At 55.5% G+C, this 16,074-nt stretch overlaps 1 protein-coding gene across 6 annotated transcripts in view; it reads left to right on the top strand.

The window, feature by feature from the left end:
* The window catches only part of HMCN2 (hemicentin 2), a 178,851-nt gene that overhangs the window by 61,259 nt on the left and 101,518 nt on the right, over positions 1-16,074 (top strand). For all 6 annotated transcript variants that reach the window (XR_012424259.1, XR_012424260.1, XM_065529996.1 and 3 more), the window contains exons 20-23: positions 385-497; positions 601-760; positions 2,075-2,240; positions 12,950-13,077. Coding sequence is in view for 4 of the 6 variants with exons in the window: in XM_065529996.1 (XP_065386068.1) it covers positions 385-497; positions 601-760; positions 2,075-2,240; positions 12,950-13,077 (567 nt within the window). In the remaining 2 variants the exon portion in view is untranslated. The remainder of the gene's footprint in view (positions 1-384; positions 498-600; positions 761-2,074; positions 2,241-12,949; positions 13,078-16,074) is intronic.

The following is a 16,074-nucleotide window of genomic DNA, read 5'->3' as shown; positions in this document are numbered from 1 at the left end:
CCTCGGCCTCCCAAAGTGCTGGGATTACAGGCTTGAGCCACCGCGCCCGGCCTTAATTTTTGCATTTTTAGTAGAGGCGGAGTTTCACCATGTTGGCCAGGCTGGTCTCGAACTGACCTCAAGTGATCTTCCCGCCTCAGCCTCCCAAAGTGCTGGGATTACAGGCGTGAGCTACCGCGTCCGACTGCTTTGCCTTTTACAGAATGTCATATAGTTGGAATTAATTTCATTCCTTTTTAAGGATGAATACTCTTCCGTTGTGTGCACACACCACATGTTGTGTGTCCATGCATCGCTGATGGACATTTGGCAGTTTCTACCTTTTGGCCCCTGTGAATGATGCTGCAATGAATCTTGGCTTTGACATTGGTTTATTTATAACAGTGCCACCTAGAATCCATCCTACTGCCACCCACCACATCACCAATGAAGGGGTTCCGGCCTCTCTCCCCTGTGTTGCTTCAGGAGTTCCCACCCCCACCATCACCTGGACCAAGGTGAGCAGTGCCTGTTACCAAGAGGGTAACCGGAGAGGTAGGCCCAGTGTGTCACGGGACAGAGGTGTGGGCTTTGCTGATGTCACCTGTGTCTCTGCCCTAGGAAACCAATGCCCTGACCTCCAGAGGTCCCCACTACAATGTGAGTAAGGAGGGCACCCTGCTCATCGCCCAGCCGTCCGCCCAGGATACAGGGGCCTATGTCTGCACGGCCACCAACACCGTGGGCTTCTCCAGCCAGGAGATGCGGCTTTCTGTCAACAGTGAGTGATGCCAACCCTGTCCTGGGAGAGGGGGCTCAGTGGATGTGGAGACAGAGAGTCCCACCTCAGCCCTGTGGAGCCTGAGGCGGGGAAGCTGTTGTGTCAGCAAGTCCTGCAAAGACACGTGGCTCTGCACAGGACCCACGTCCCCAGCAGTCCTCTCACCCGCCTCTCTCTGCCCCAGACCCTCCGGTCTCCTTTCCGTTTCTGGAACGGTCCGACCTGCCTCAGGGCCTGTGCACATGCAATTCCTTCTGTTTGGAATGCCGTTCCCCCGCCTCTGGGCCCAGCTGACTGCTCCCATCCATCAGATCTCAGCTCTCCCTGATCCCCCAGGCTGGTCAAGTCACCTTGCTGTAAACTGTGGAATATCCCCTTCTTGGCACCCATCACAGCTGTGATTCAATAAATAATCGCGTAGCGAGCTTTTTGGTACCAGTATTGCCAAAGGACCCTAAAGGCTCTGAAGACGGGGCGGGACCTGTCTCCTTCGCTGCCATCCCCGGCATTCCCCGCAGGGCTGGCACTCAGTAAATATGTCTGAGAGGAGTGAGCAAATGCATAAGCCAGGTCAACATTTTTATATTGCAAAAAAAATTCCTAATGGGGGAGCATTTCCTCTCTGAACTATAAATGTACAGGGAATACGGGAGGGCTAGATGGGTTCTGATGTCCCCAACTGGCTAAGTTCTTTCATTGTTGCTACTCAGACAGGTAGTGAGTGCCTTCCTTGTATGAGCTCCAAGGTAGAAAGGCAGCGGGGGGGAGGGAGGAGGAAGGAAGGGTACCACGCAGTCTCTGCCGTTGAGGAGTCTTTGGCTTAAGGTAAGAGAGAGAGGTGACATGCACAGATTGCCATCAATCCCTCACCAGGCTTCGAGAGGTCCAGAGGGAGGGTCTCTGCATTCTTTGGTGACTGATATCATGGGAATAAGTGACTAAGCAAGGGGAGAAGGTAAAGAGAGAGGTGGAGTTAAGAGCCTTTCAGAATGTCCCTGGGGAAGCGACGGCAGGATGAAGAGAAGCCAGAGGAGGCACAGACCCTGGGGCAGGAGGGACCGGGTCAGGGTCCTCAGAGCAAGGTGCTGGTGGGGAGATGGATGGGGGAGGACTGAGCGAAAACCCTGGGACCTGAGTCCCACCCTCAACCTGCACTGTCCCCCTCCTGACAGCCACACCCGCCTTCTGGACCTCCTGAAGGTCGAGGGCGCAGTACCGGCTCTGCCTCCTGGGGGAGCTACCCCACGGCCCAGGGCACTCATGGCCCCGAGTTCCCTCTGCCCTGCTGACAGCCTCTGCTTACTCCCCCCGCAGCCAAACCCAGGATCCACATGAATGGGTCACATAATGCAGATGTGCCTCTGAGAGTCACAGCGAAGGCTGGCGAAGAGGTGACCCTGGATTGCGAGGCCGAGGGCTCCCCACCCCCACTGGTCACCTGGACGAAGGACTCTCACCCTGTACCGCCCATCACCAACAGGTAACCCCAGTCCCATGGCCTCAAGCGACAGAGCTTAGGGCTGGAGGGAAGCCTGCCTCAGGTGACCAGTGACCCAGCGGGTGTCTTGGACCCTGCAGTCTCTCCCATAGGGTGCTCCTGGGCTTCCACACACAGGGCTATTGTCCACGGGCCCCCAGAAGCCTGGAAGGGGCCTCTGGAGGGTGCCTGGAAGCCCAGGGTGAGACTCCCTGTCTGAAATAACATGCATGGGGCATTGCCTGCAGGATCCTGTTTAATCTGCACAGCCACCCTTGATCTCTGACAGGGTACTCAGCCAGGGGGTGAGCTGCTGGCCATCACCTGACTAGAAAAGAGCAAAGCCAGGGCTGGGACCACATCCCCGCCATGACACGCACCACCCCCACGCCAGCTCTGCAAACCAGGTGTCTGGCGGCTGGGCTGTCTGACTCAGCTGCTCCCGGTCTGGGATCCTGAGAGTGGGCGGATAGGGAGGAGGCTGGCTTGGGTGTCCTTCAAAGCCACGCCGTACCCCCCCAGGAAGGGATGTGGGGGATGCTAGGGCCCTTGCCCCTGGCTGGGGGGTTCTGTGGCTCAGTTTGGTGACATCAGCCCTGGCAGGGTCTTTGAGATGTTCCAGACCCAGAAGGTCTTGGAGCAGCCTGCTCTGTAATGTGACCCCCGCCCCCACCATGTGTCAGTGCATCTCAGAACATCTGTTTGGTGAGTCCTGCCAATCCTTGCAGCCAGGCACCCCTAAAGGTGGCGGAGGCCCAGGGAGCTGGCCCTAGGCATCATCGGTGCGGTCCCCCGTGCCCTCTTGGCGTCGCTGTAGCTCTATGTTGTGAGGTGAGGGTGTGGCAGGGGCCGCAGGGGCCCACAGCTCCCCTAGAAAGCCTGGTCCTAGCTCTGCGGCTGGGCGGTGGCCCTCAGCTGGAGGATGCGTGTTGATTTATGGCTTGTTACTGAAACGGGAACCGCATTCCCATTTGTTCTCCCCTCCTCGCCGGTGGTGCGGTGGTGCGTTAATAGGTCAGCCGGGAGCTGTAAATTTGCGAAAGCCGCTTTTGCAATCCTAGAGTTGTGTTGTGTTCCCTCTCCCTTCCCTCTTCACTTTGTGCTGGCTTACACTGTTTTATCTCCAGATTTGGGAGATTCCGAGAGTTTATCTAAATGAGGAAGAAAATGTGCTGGGAGGCGGGGGTGGGGTTAAGTGCTCAGGCCCTGGAGTTCCGCACACCCGGTACGGAACCGCCTGCTCCCTTCTTAGTCGTGCGACCTCGGGTGGCCACTGGCTCCTCTTGGCCTGTTCCTCCATCTGCAAAGTGGACGTTATTTAAATAGCACCCTTGTGGGGTAATGACGGATGTGCGGTGCTTAGGGAGTCAGATGTGCTGAAAACTTGCTCCCTTTCATATGATTTCCCTGCTGTTGCCGTTCACAAACTGAGACATCCTCTCCAGCTTTTACAAATTTATCCTCATCCGACCACACCTGTTATCTCAATTGTCACCTGCTTTTTAAATATAAAAGCTTTATTGAGATGTAATTCACATACTGTATCCTTCGCTTATTTAAAGGACACAGTTCAGTCAGTTCAGTGCTTTTAGTATATTCAGATGGTGCAGCCGTTACCACAACCAATTTTAGAACATGTTCATCACCCTCCCCAAAAAAACTTCATACTCATTGGCAGCCACCAGCCCCCCATGTCTGCTCCAGCCCCACTGCAGCCCCTGACAGCCACTGACCTGCTTTCGGCCTATTTTGGACATTTCGTATAAATGAATTACGTGGGGCCTTTCGTGTCTGGCTTCTGTCACCTAACTTAATGTCTCCTTAACCAGATTAGCGCTTGCTTCCTTTTAATGGCCAAATAGCGTCCCATCGTCCCATCGTGTGGGTGGCTCACCTTTTGTGTGTCCACTCATCAGTTGATGTGCACTGGGACGGTTTCCACCTTTTGGTGACTGTGAATAGCCTTACTTTTTTTTTTTTTTGAGATGGAGTTTCGCTTTTGTTGCTCAGGCTGGAGTACAATGGTGCGATCTCGGCTCACTGCAACGTCACCTCCCCAGTTCCAGTGTAGCTGCCTCAGGCTGCAGTGTAGCTGGAATTACAGGCACCTGCCACCACGCCTGGCTAATTTTTGTATTTTCAGTAGAGATGGGGTTTCACCATGTTGGTCAGGCTGGTCTCGAACTCCTGGCCTCAGGTGATCCACCTGCTTCGGCCTCCCAAAGTGCTGGGATTACAGGCATGAGCCACTGCTCCTGGCCATAGCCTCACTTTTGATTGTACTTGAAGCTTTGTTCGAAGGCTCTGGGTCCTCTGGTTCCCTCCCTGCCCCACTGGCAGTGTCCACACACAGAACCAAGCTCAGCCTCTCACAGACAGACACACCACATCACCTCCGTCCCTCAGTGCCTCGACCAGAACACAGAGACTTAAAAAGCCCCTTGGAAAACACACAGCAAGACTATCTGTCTGTCTGCTTCCCCCTCCCCTCCCCCTCCTCTCCCTCCTCCCCCTCCTCTCCCTCCTCCCCCTCCTCCCCTTCCCTACATCTTCTTCCTCTTCCCCGCCTATCTCCCTCTTCCCTTTTCCTCCTCCTCCTCCCCTTCCCCTCCCTCCCCTTTGTCTTTCTTGTCCTTTCTTCCCCAAGGACATTCCCAGGCTCAGCCTCAAAGCTGCCCTTCTGGAAATGGAGCACTTGTCTGGCTGATGCGTCTGGTGAGTTGTAGGTGCTCATCTCTTGATGAGAGGAGCCAGCCGCCCTCCACACCCGCTTCCCCCCTCCCCTGCTCCCTTGCTCCTCTTCCTTGCCCAGCTACCCCAAGGACAGGGCTCCACGGCAGCCCGTTCTCCTTCTGTGGTGTAGTCAGGGCTGAGAGTCAAGATGTGCTGAGCCTCTGAGGCCCCCTCCATTCCGCCTTGTCCAGGGGTGGCCCTCTCCTGCCAGCGCCCTGGAGGTGGGTGGGGTGGATGGCACCATGCCCAGTGCACTGAGGAGGAAACAGAAACACATGGGGTGTGGGGACGTGGAGCCTGACCCTGCAGCTCCTGGGGGGGGCTCCTACATGCACAGACATACAGACACACACAGATGCACGCACAGGGACACGCGTATCAGGTGGGCCGCTGCTCTCTGAACTCCTAGTTATCTTCGACCCCCCGAGTCAGCAAGTCCTCACAGAGGAAGCAGCCTAGGAACCTCAGAAGCCGTGAAGTTCCGAGCCACCCAGCTGCGTCCCCGTCCCTTTGGAGCCGCTCTTGTCCTTGTAGGGGCTGTTCTAGAATTAAACCTCGGGCATCTTATATTCTGTCCTCATCGCGGATTCCTTTTCTCTTTTACTCATTTTCTCGATTCATCCTGGCCCATGTCACTTGCTTTTCCTTTTAAAGGGCAAAATAGGCCGGGCGCAGTAGCTCATGCCTATAATCCCAGCACTTTGGGAGGCCAAGGAAGGCGGATCACAAGGTCAGGAGATCAAGATCATCCTGGCCAACATGGTGAAACCCCATCTCTACTAAAATACAAAAAACAAAAACAAAAACAAAAATCAGCCAGGCGTGGTGGTGCGCACTTGTAGTCCCAGCTACTTGGGAGGCTAAGGCAGGGGAATCACTTGAACCTGGGAGGTGGAGGTTGCAGTGATCCAAGATCATGCCACTGCACTCCATCCTTGCAACAGAGCAAGACTCTGTCTCAAAAAAAAAAAGAAAAAAGAAAAGAAAAAATAAAGGCCAAAATAACATTCCAGGGCGCTCGGCTCCCATCATCTCTGAGCCATTGCTCTGTGTGGGGCACGGCCATGTTGCCAGCTCTCGCGGTCATAAATGAGACTGTTGGAGCAGCTTTGCACAATGTTCCTCTTTATCTCCCGGGTCAGTTCCTTGGAGGATGGTCCCAAAAGCCAACGGTGAAGTCCGAGGGTGGGAATGGTCATTGAGTGCTTTTTTCCCATGGGACTTGTTTTTGAAAAAGACATCCAAGTTGCAAATTCAAAATTGAAGTCAGCAGCGTTGACTGAGCGATATCCTGTGCCCAGGATTGTGTCGCAGCCTCAGAGACAGAAGACATGGGCTTGGGCTGTGTGTGAGGTCAGGTGGCAGAAGACCTGGGGTCCCATCTCAGCTTCACCCCAGCTCGCCCAGTGACCTCACACAAGGCCTTTCCCCTCTCCCCTCCCTGGGCCTCAGCCTTTCCGTTTGAGAAATGAAAGGGTTGGACAGGCGATGGTGGCCAGAGAGCATCTCGGGGCTCTGGTCCCATGATTCAGCCCAGGGATGCTGGGGCGAGGCAGTGTTGCCAGGCAACAATGTTTGTTTGGGATTCCGATGAGGAGATGGGACGGCTGTGAGCACTCCTGGCTCTGGCTCTGGCTCCCGGAGGCTGCCGGCCAGCATTCCACACAGGGCCAAACCCCTAATCCCAGCACGGTGTGGGGGCAGTGAGAGGATGGTGCGCTTCTGTCTCATTCCTCCGGGTTTTCTTCCTTTGATACCCCCACCACCCTCCTCTGCCCCTTCCCAAGCACACTGCAGGACAGGCCGCCCACCCACCCTTCTCCTGGAAGGAGGCCACTGGGCCGGCTCATTAGAGGCGAAAGGTGAGGCCTACAGCTGGGATCTGGTGACTTGTGGCAGGGAAAGCAGCTCACTGCTGTCTGGAAGCCAGTGGCATGCCTGGACTGCCCAGGGTCCTGCATGGGGACTGTACCTTGGTGGAACCTCAGAGCCTTGTCGGTTTCTGGCCTGGTGGCTCTGGAGTCCGTCTTGTCAGCCTGTGGGCAGTGGCTGTCTTTCTGGAGAACGTTTAAGTTTACTCACCTTCAGAGCTGGACGTTTAGATCACCGTGGCAGTTAGGAAGGAGCATGGTCACACAGTGGGAGGCTCAAGTCCTCGCTGTGCCCTGGCCAGCTGAGCGGCCATGGACACCACGACCACACCTCCGGAGGCTCAGTCTTCTCCTCTGCAAAAGGGGGTGTGGCAGTGGGGTCTGCCTGCCTTGTAGGTCTGGCTGCTGGGATTCTAAGTGAGAGTGTGCTTAGTGGCACAGGGACACACAGGAAGCGCTCAATAGTTGACAGCTGCGGATGGCGTCAGCACCATCCTCGTTGGCAGCACTAGCATCGCAGGGCTTACGTTCTCCGGGCTCATACGATGACGCTGGTTCCATCTCCCCCGACCTATTTATTGTGCTTGGCCCTTTGGCGGGTCTCAAGCACCTCTTCCTGAATTTCTCCAGCATGACCTTTCCTCCTGTGGCCTCCTCATGGGTCTGTGATGCTGGTCAGACTACAGGAAGAAGATGCGAGATGGGGCAGTGGTTGCCGGGAAGGGTGCTCTCCAGGCTGCCTGCCCAGGCTCAGACCCTGTCCTGGACCCAGCAGACACAGGGCTGGCGTCCACGAGTGCACAGTGGGCATCTGTTGAGTGTTGCCTGACTGTGCGCCCTGTGCTGAGAACCAGCCCTGCAGCAGGCTGGGTGACTCTGGCGGGAGTGCCGTTCATTCCACAGTCACTGGCCCTGCTCCTGGATGCTTTATAGACAGAGGCAGCAGGAACAGCAATGTGGGAGACAGCGGGGGTCTGGGGAGGGCAGGAGGGCAGTACTGAGATGGTGGAAGGTCTGGGGGGAGGGAGGAAGAGCAGGGTCCAGTGTCAGTGAAAGGGGTGAAGGGAGTGTGTGGCATGGACAGGGAACAGTTGCAATTTGCCACGAAATATTTATTGAACACCCACTATGGGCCAGGCCAGGGCCCATGCTGAGCTGGGGACATGCCGGGGACCTGGGCAGACCTGGCTACTCCCCTCATGGAGCCATCAGACAGCGTAATGACAGGCATGGTAAACTGCATAATAGCAAATAGCATGGGAAGCATGCAATGGGAAGCAGGGCATTGCCTGGGGCAGTGGGGAAGGCTTCCCTGAGTGCAGCAAAGGTGTGTGCTGGGGATGAGGCAGACAAGTGAGGCCTAGGAACTGGCATTATTCCTGGCACTTTCTATCAGATGCCCTTTGGTCTCTCTGGGCAGCCCTCTGCCCCGTGGGCCCCTCTCGCTTCTCCCCACCACTCTGACATCTGCATGCGCCTCACTGCAGGGGCTCAAGCCAGATGGATGTCATAAACAGGAAATTCCCCTCAAACCTCTCCACTCTCATCTGGGCGCCGCACGGAGCCATCTGGCCGTGCACGCCGCGATGAAATCTGCCCCGCTCATCACACCGTGCGCCCAACAGCAGCCTGTTCCTCGGAGACTCTGTGGCCTCCTCCCTTTCTCCCATCTCTCCACTGCTGCCTCCACTTCCCTGCTGGGCTGCAGACCCCAAACCTCCCACTGAGCCTCTTGGAATGTGGTAGGAGAGTGGTGGCAGGCAGAAGGAGCAGGCGGTGGGCTGCCCTCGAAACCCCAGGCCCATTGCTGCAGCTTCACCTTTTCCCTGAGTCTCTGCAGCGCATGCGCAGGGTCATGATAAAAGCAAGTCTCTGTGCCAGATCTGAGCAGGTCCTGGAGATACCAAGGGAAATAAGACGGATGTCCCCTTGGAGCCACAGGCAGGCAGGTGACAGGTGGTGACAAGGCAGTGTGGTGAAGGCTATGATGGCAGGATGTTCAGGCAGCTGTGGGAGCCTACAGGATGGACCTATCAGCCTGGGGCATCAAGTCAGCCTTCCTGGAGGGGAGGAGGTGATATCTCCATATTGGAAGATGAATCAAGTATCATCCAGGTGAGTGGGAAGTGCAGGTGTGTCCCAGGTAGAAGGAATAGCATGTGCAAAGGAGAGCTGGTGAGATGGGCCTGGCCCCCTGGGGAGGAACAGAGGCCCAGTGCCCCCATGCAGGGATGCAGGAGAGTTGGGGGTGGTCTGCGTAGGTCCACACAGGCCATAGTACTGTGCGTAGATTTTGTCAGGGAGCAGTGCGCAGCCGCAGAGGGCTTGAGAGCAGGTGAGGACGTGGCCAGTTTGGCATTTAGAGCAGACACAGGCTCTGCTGGGCAGGTCCTGGGTCCTTTGGCCTCAGCATGTCCGTCTGTAAAATGGATTCCCGCATTTCTTCCTTGGTGACGTAGCAAGCAGAATCCTCCTTCTAGAAAATGATCTGGGCTGCTGCTAAGAAAGATAAGATACTTACTTTTATTGGTGTGAATTGTTAACACTTTTGGAAGTTTTTTTTTTTTTTTTGAGACGGAGTCTTGCTCTGTCGCCCAGGCTGGAGTGCAGTGGCTGGATCTCAGCTCACTGCAAGCTCCGCCTCCCGGGTTCACGCCATTCTCCTGCCTCAGCCTCCCGAGTAGCTGGGACTACAGGCGCCCGCCACCTCACCCGGCTAGTTTTTTGTATTTTTAGTAGAGACGGGGTTTCACCGTGTTAGCCAGGATGGTCTCGATCTCCTGACCTCGTGATCCGCCCATCTCGGCCTCCCAGAGTGCTGGGATTACAGGCTTGAGCCACTGCGCCCGGCCGGAAGTTTTTTTTTTCCAGAAGCCCCCATTTCCTATCTTTTTAAGGGTTTGGTGAGGAGAGGAGCAGGGTTCTATGATCCTTAAAGTTCTGGAAGGCAACTTACCAGATAATAGAGTCTGGAGCCTCTCTCACTCTCTCTCTCTCTCTCTCTCTCTCTCTCTCTCTCTCTCTCTCGTCTCTGTCTCTCGTCTCTGTCTCTCTCCTCCCCCGCCCCCCAACCTTTATTTTTCTTCACAGAGTCTTGCCTCATTGCCCAGGCTGGAGTACAGTGGCACAACCAGAGCTCTCAATCTGCTGGGCTTGAGTGATCCTCTCAGCTCAGCCTCTCAATTAGCTGGGACCACAGGCATGTGCCACCATGCCCACCGAATTTTTTATTTTTTGTAGAAACGAGGTCTCCTTGTGTTGCCCAGACTTGGTGCTGCCTTTTCAAATATGAAATGGGGTTCAGAGATGTTGACTGCCCTGCACAGCATGTCTGAAGCACAGTTGGACCTCGGATCCAGAACTCCAGTTTCTAGCCCAGACCTCTTCCCACTGGCCCACATCGTCCCTGTTTGCCAGCCCAGGTGTTGCGATGAAGTCTAGGGAGGGAACTGCATCCCAGCCTGGAATGTGATTGAGTGTATAAGTTTCAGCATCAAATGGATTTGGCCCTTGATTAGTGGGTGTCAACATGTCAACATTATTTAATTTTTAAAAATGCTGTAGAAGAGAAAATTCAAGCTGGGGTGGCAGATAGAGTAGAGCTACGCAGGGGAAATGTTTACCCGTTGCCAGGACACATACATATTTATGTGGTGTTTTCTTGCGTTTTCCTTTGCACTGTAAAGACTGAGCAACTGTTCAGGGCTGCCCAGCTGATTGAAGACTGGGGAGAGATCCCAGACACTGGCTGGGGATTTGTGTCACACTAATAGCAAGGCAGTTTAGGTGACCTGGAGGAGGTGATGTCTCAGTATTGAAAGATGAGCAGGTGTTATCCATATACTATGTCCTGGGCACTGCAGGCTTTGTGTGCGTGATATCAGTTCATACTAGATACGGACACTGAAACTCAGGGAGATGGCGTCCTTGGCCCAAGGTCAACCTGTAAGAGGCAGAATGGTGGTTCTCAGCAGGACACCTGCCGTCAAAGACCCACACCCATCTGCTCTGCCATGCTGCTTCTTGGGGAAGGGGCACTTCTTCATGTCCCCAGGCAGTGGTTCCCTGGAAATGGTTCCCCAGCCACTTGTATCATCTACCTGGGGTTTTTTAGTAAAACCCCAATTCCTACCTCCCCCATGGAATGGGTCTCTGGGCAGGGCCTGAGAATCAGCATGTTTCACATGCAGCTGGGAGATTCTGATGAGAACCCCTGCCCTGCAAGGTGTGAGATCTTCGAGAGCAGAGGGTGTGAGCCTGTAGCCCAGGAGACCTGCTCCAGTGCATGTGAGATGCATACAGCAGTGTGAAACAGAGAGAGAGAGAGAGAGAGAGAAAGGAGAAAGGAAGGAAAGAAGGAAGAGATAAAGATCTAAATGTTTAAGTGTCCACTCAAAAGGGAGCAAGTTAATAAATTGTGGTGTGATCATACAAGGGAATATTACACAACAGTCAAAAAGGAGTGAATAGACCTATATATGTATATAGTCATGATGCCATTTATGTCATGATATAGCTCATGATGCAAGTTTTAAAACAGGCAAAACGTGACGTATTATTTATGCATGTGCTCTTGTCTCCGTGGAAGCCGCTGACCTGGGTTGAATACCTCTCTGTTCCAGACGCCGTGCTATGAATTAGGCCATTCAGTTCTTTTGACAACCCTGTGAGCAATGAGCACAGCTGATGACTCTATTTTCCAAAAAAAGATGAATTAGGCACAGGAAGGTGAGGTGGCTTGCTCAACCTCACACAGCAAGCACATGGCCCAGCAGGTTAGACCCAGGCAATCCAGCCCAGTGCCCAGGCTCTAGAGACGACCACCCACTGTGTCATCCACAGCCATCCTTAGAGAACTTGTCCCAAGAGGCAGTTGGATGCTTGGGACAAATGGATGGAGGGGATGGCTGGGAAGGGGCTGTCATTGCCCTACTTTACAGATGGGGAGACAGAGTTCTCAGCTAGTAGCCCGAGAGTTACTGATGGTATTGCCCTGTTTAATGACTGCACGGCCTGCACGTTGCTTACCATGTCTCATGTGATCCTTGCAGCTGCCTGCGAGGTGGCGGCTATGAGGGCCCTAAGGATTCTATAAGGGGCTCTGTAATCCCCGTTTTGCAGAGGAGGAAATTGAGGCTCAGCAGAAAGCAAGGTGGGGGCCAGGACTGGAGCATCCCAGGCCTGCTGGGTTCTACAGCCCAGCTGGTGAGCGCAGGGGCCAGCGACTGGGCCTTGGAGCCCCCCACCCCCACCCCGCCGGCCTGTGCTGGCTGCGTGCTCTCGGGGCCAGCCAGGGTCAGTGGCCGCAGCTGCCTTCCCTGTTCTATGGAGGCAGGGGCTGTGCAGAGCCAGCACATATGGGCCAGTGACATCATGTCTGCAGGGGGCCCTTGGGGTCCAGCCCAGCTGCAGGAGCCTGGCTGGGGGTCCTACATCCCTGTGGGATGGGGGTCATGTGACTTATCAAGCTGAGCCAGACTGGGGAGGATAACGATGGCAGTGGGGGTGGGGGCTCCGCAGCTTCCTCCTGAGGACCCTCAACACAGTTCTGGACTGAGAGCACCAAGCAACTGCAGTCAGAGTCAGGCCGGCCCTGGCACCAGACCAGAGGGCCTCAGGGCTGCCAGCGTCTTCATCCCACACGAAGGGTAGGTGTGTGTGGCAGAGGAGGGGGAGTTGCCACCCGCAGTCAACAGGTGTCAAGCGGTGGGCAGGTTCCCGGCCCTGGGCTGAGCCTGTGATGGACTCCGTTTACCAGCTCTAGCCCAGACACAGGCCATCTTAGCATGCCCATTTTATAGATGAGGCTCCAAGAAGTGAAGCAACTTGCCTGAGGCCACACAGCTAGGAAGGATTTAGAGTTTAAACTCGAACCCAAGCCAGTGGACTCCTAGTCCAGGGCTCTTCTTCTCTTACACCAGTAGGCATGGGACTGGCCCTGGCCTGGTGGTTCAGGGAGGGTGGAGGCGGGGGTGGGGGCTAGATGGTGGGTGCTGTTGCATTACCAGAAGGCTTCCTGGCGGAGGTGGCTGGTTCAAGTTGGGTCTTGAAGCCTTTCCATGTGTGTGGGATCAGCGGAGGTCTCACCAGCGCTCCTCATTCCTGCAGGCATGGCCTCCTCCCGTCTGGCTCCCTGCGTCTGGCCCAGGTCCAGGTGGGTGACAGCGGCCACTACGAGTGCACAGCCAGTAACCCTGCGGGGTCCACCTCCCGGCGCTACGTCCTTGGGGTGCAAGGTAGGACCAGTTGGCAGCCCCAGTCCCTCCCTGTCCCCCATCACCCTGCGTGTCCCTCAGGTCTCTCCGTGCCCCTCCTGTAGCCCACGCTCAGGTCTGTCAGGCTCTGTCACCTGTCCCTCCGTGTGCCTCTGCCACCTCCTCTTGCCACCCCCACTTCCTGTCTCTCTCAGGCCTGTGTCTCCTCCTCTACACTTTTTCTCCACCTCTCCCCATACCTCCTGGGGGGTCCTGGAGATACTGTTCAGAGAATCCCAAGAACACAGGGCAGAGAGCAGTGGGGACCTGGGTTTGGGAGGACGGGGGTCAGAGGGGAACCCACGAAGGTGGGTCTGAGAGTGTCTCTGCCTGGTGCGCGAGGCCCAGCTGGGAGCCCAGGGCGTGGCGATGGGAAGAGGCCTGTGAGGTGCCACAGAGCCCCCTCCTGCTGGGAGCATCTTAATGCCCCCCAAGAGGCCCTTCTGAGCTCCTGCGCCCACCACTGCCATCAACGAGGCACTTTGTGCACCTGTAACAGGAGGTGCCGCTCTCTCTCCGTGCATCCCTTCCTCTTGTCTGAGGTCCCCACGTACCCCACTGTGGTTCTGGTTCCCAGCCTGGTGGAGGGTCCCAGGAGGAGGCGTTTCCCTGTGAGTCCAGGGCTCATTCAAAGGGAGCCAGCCAGTGAGAGTCATACACTGAAAAGGGAAGTCACTCGTCATCCGAAAGAACCCTGAGAGGCATCCGGGACAGGCCCAACTATGGCCCCAGGGCCCAATCCACCCTCCTGTTTTCAGGGATCATGAGCCAGTGAAGAATGGCTTCTACTTTTTAAAATAATTGGACACGCACAAAAAAAACCAACCAAATAATGTTTCGTGACATTTCAAATTTATCTGAAATTCGCATTTCAGTGTTGGCCAGCCATGGTGGCTCATGCCTATAATCCCAGCACTCTGGGAGGCCTAAGTGGGAGGATGGCTTGGGCCCAGAAGTTCGAGACCAGCCTAGTCAGCATAGCAAGACCCCATCTCTACAAAAAATAAAAAATTACCCACTCGCAGTGGTCCGCACCTGTAGTCCCAGCTACTCAGGAGGCCGAGGTGGGAAGATAGATTGAGCCCAGGAGGTCGAGGCTGCAGTGAGCCGTGATCATGCCACTGTACTCCAGCCTGGGTAACAGTGCGAGATCCTGTCTCAAACAAAACAAAATAAAACAAAAATTCAGTGTTTATAAATACAAGTTTTATTGAAACACACCCACAGATATTCATGTATGTGCTACTGGTGGCGCTTTACCCTCTGACGGCAGAGGTGAGAAGTGGAGAGAGCCGGCCTGGCCTCACAGCCCAGCATCCTGACCATCTGACTCTTTACAGAAAAAGCGTGCTGCCCCGAATCTAAGCTCACACCCCATTTTACAGATGGACAGGCTGAGGCCCAGAGTGGGAGGGGGCGCCAGGGTTCCCGTAGGTTTGCATGGGGATGTGAGAGAGACACGGGAACAGGGAGGCAGGGTAATGAGCAGGGCCTCAATGTTGGCAGAGCTGGGTTTGAATCCCGACTCTGCTGCTGACTGGCTGTGTGATCTTAGGCCAGTCACTTGGCCTCTCTGAGCTTTGCTTTCCTCCTCTTATAAAGTGAGGCACATTAAAGCCACCACTGTGGGCATTGAATGCTCAGAGCAGTGGAAGCTGTTATTGTTTTCAGTGGGTGTGTATGAGAGAGAGATCGACAGGAGGGCAGGGCATCCATACTCTCTGTGCCCCTGGGCAGGGAGCCCTCCTGGGCATCCAGGCCCTGGGCTAAGGGGCTGGTCTCCACCCAAGGGCCAGGTTCCCATGGGTGGTCTTATATCCGGGCTCCTTCTCAGAAACTGTGTAGGGAGTGGGTGCACCTCAGCTTCCCTCGAGGGTCCAGGACACTTGTCCCAGTGTCCCATGCAGTGCCTGGAGCAGGGTGGCCCCTGGACTCTGAGAATTGTCTTATGCCCAAGCAGTCTGGTCCCTCAGGGGCCTGGACCCTTGGACACTCGGACCCAGGGTTGGTGCCAGCTCCTATCCACTGAGGGAGGGGGGCGACTCTGGCCAAGTCATATAACCTTTCTGAGCCTCAGTTTCCCCCTCTGCAAAATGTGCAGACGTGGATGGCATCACCTGCCGCGTAGGAAGGACAGAGTGAGATGGAGGATGAGAAAGTGACTTGAAACCACAAATGTGAAAGAACGGGTAGCCACAGCCAGGGGGAGGGAAGGACAGGGCAGCGATGATGCCCAGCTGGAGTGACTCCAGCCACAGCATGCCAGGCACCAGGCTCTGTGCTGGCTGCTTTAGTGCTGCACCTCATTTCATCCCGTGGGGTGGAAGGGGTTGTGACAAGGGGGAACTGAGGCTCTGGCTGGAACAGAGTCCCTTGACTGAACTGGGATTGGAGCCACCTCTGCACATGCTGCCTCCCAACCTTGCTTGGCCATTATGAGTCAACCCCTCTGCCCTGCCTCAGTTTCCCCACCTGTGCACTGAGCTGGATGAATCCCAAGTGGTGCTTTTTTTTTTTTTTTTGAGACAGAGCCTCCCTCTGTCACACAGGCTGGAGTGCAGTGGCACGATCTCAGTTCACTGTAACCTCTGCCTCCCGGGTTCAAGCAATTCTTGTGCTTCAGCCTCTGAGTAGTTGGGATCACAGGTGTGCGCCACCACACCCAGCTAATTTTTGTATTTTTAGTAGAGATGGGGTTTTGCCATGTTGGCCGGGCTGGTGTCAAATGCCTGACCTCAGGCGATCTGCCCACCTCGGCCTCCCAAAGTGCTGGGATTACATGCGTGAGCCACAGCTCCCAGGCCTGAGTGGCGGTTCTTAAGTGATGTCGGGCACGTTGGTGGGGACAGAGGGATGTACAAGCTCAGCCCTGAGGGTTGAGTCTTTCATGACAGCGCGTGTGTTCACGTGAAAGACCGGAGCTCGCTCACTTTGGGGGAGTCCACGTGGGGTGTCCCAACGTCTTTTCCTGCCAGCCTT

Source organism: Macaca fascicularis, chromosome 15, assembly GCF_037993035.2.
Source record: "Macaca fascicularis isolate 582-1 chromosome 15, T2T-MFA8v1.1".
Lineage (NCBI taxonomy): Eukaryota > Metazoa > Chordata > Mammalia > Primates > Cercopithecidae > Macaca > Macaca fascicularis.
This window is presented reverse-complemented; position numbering and strand designations above follow the sequence as displayed.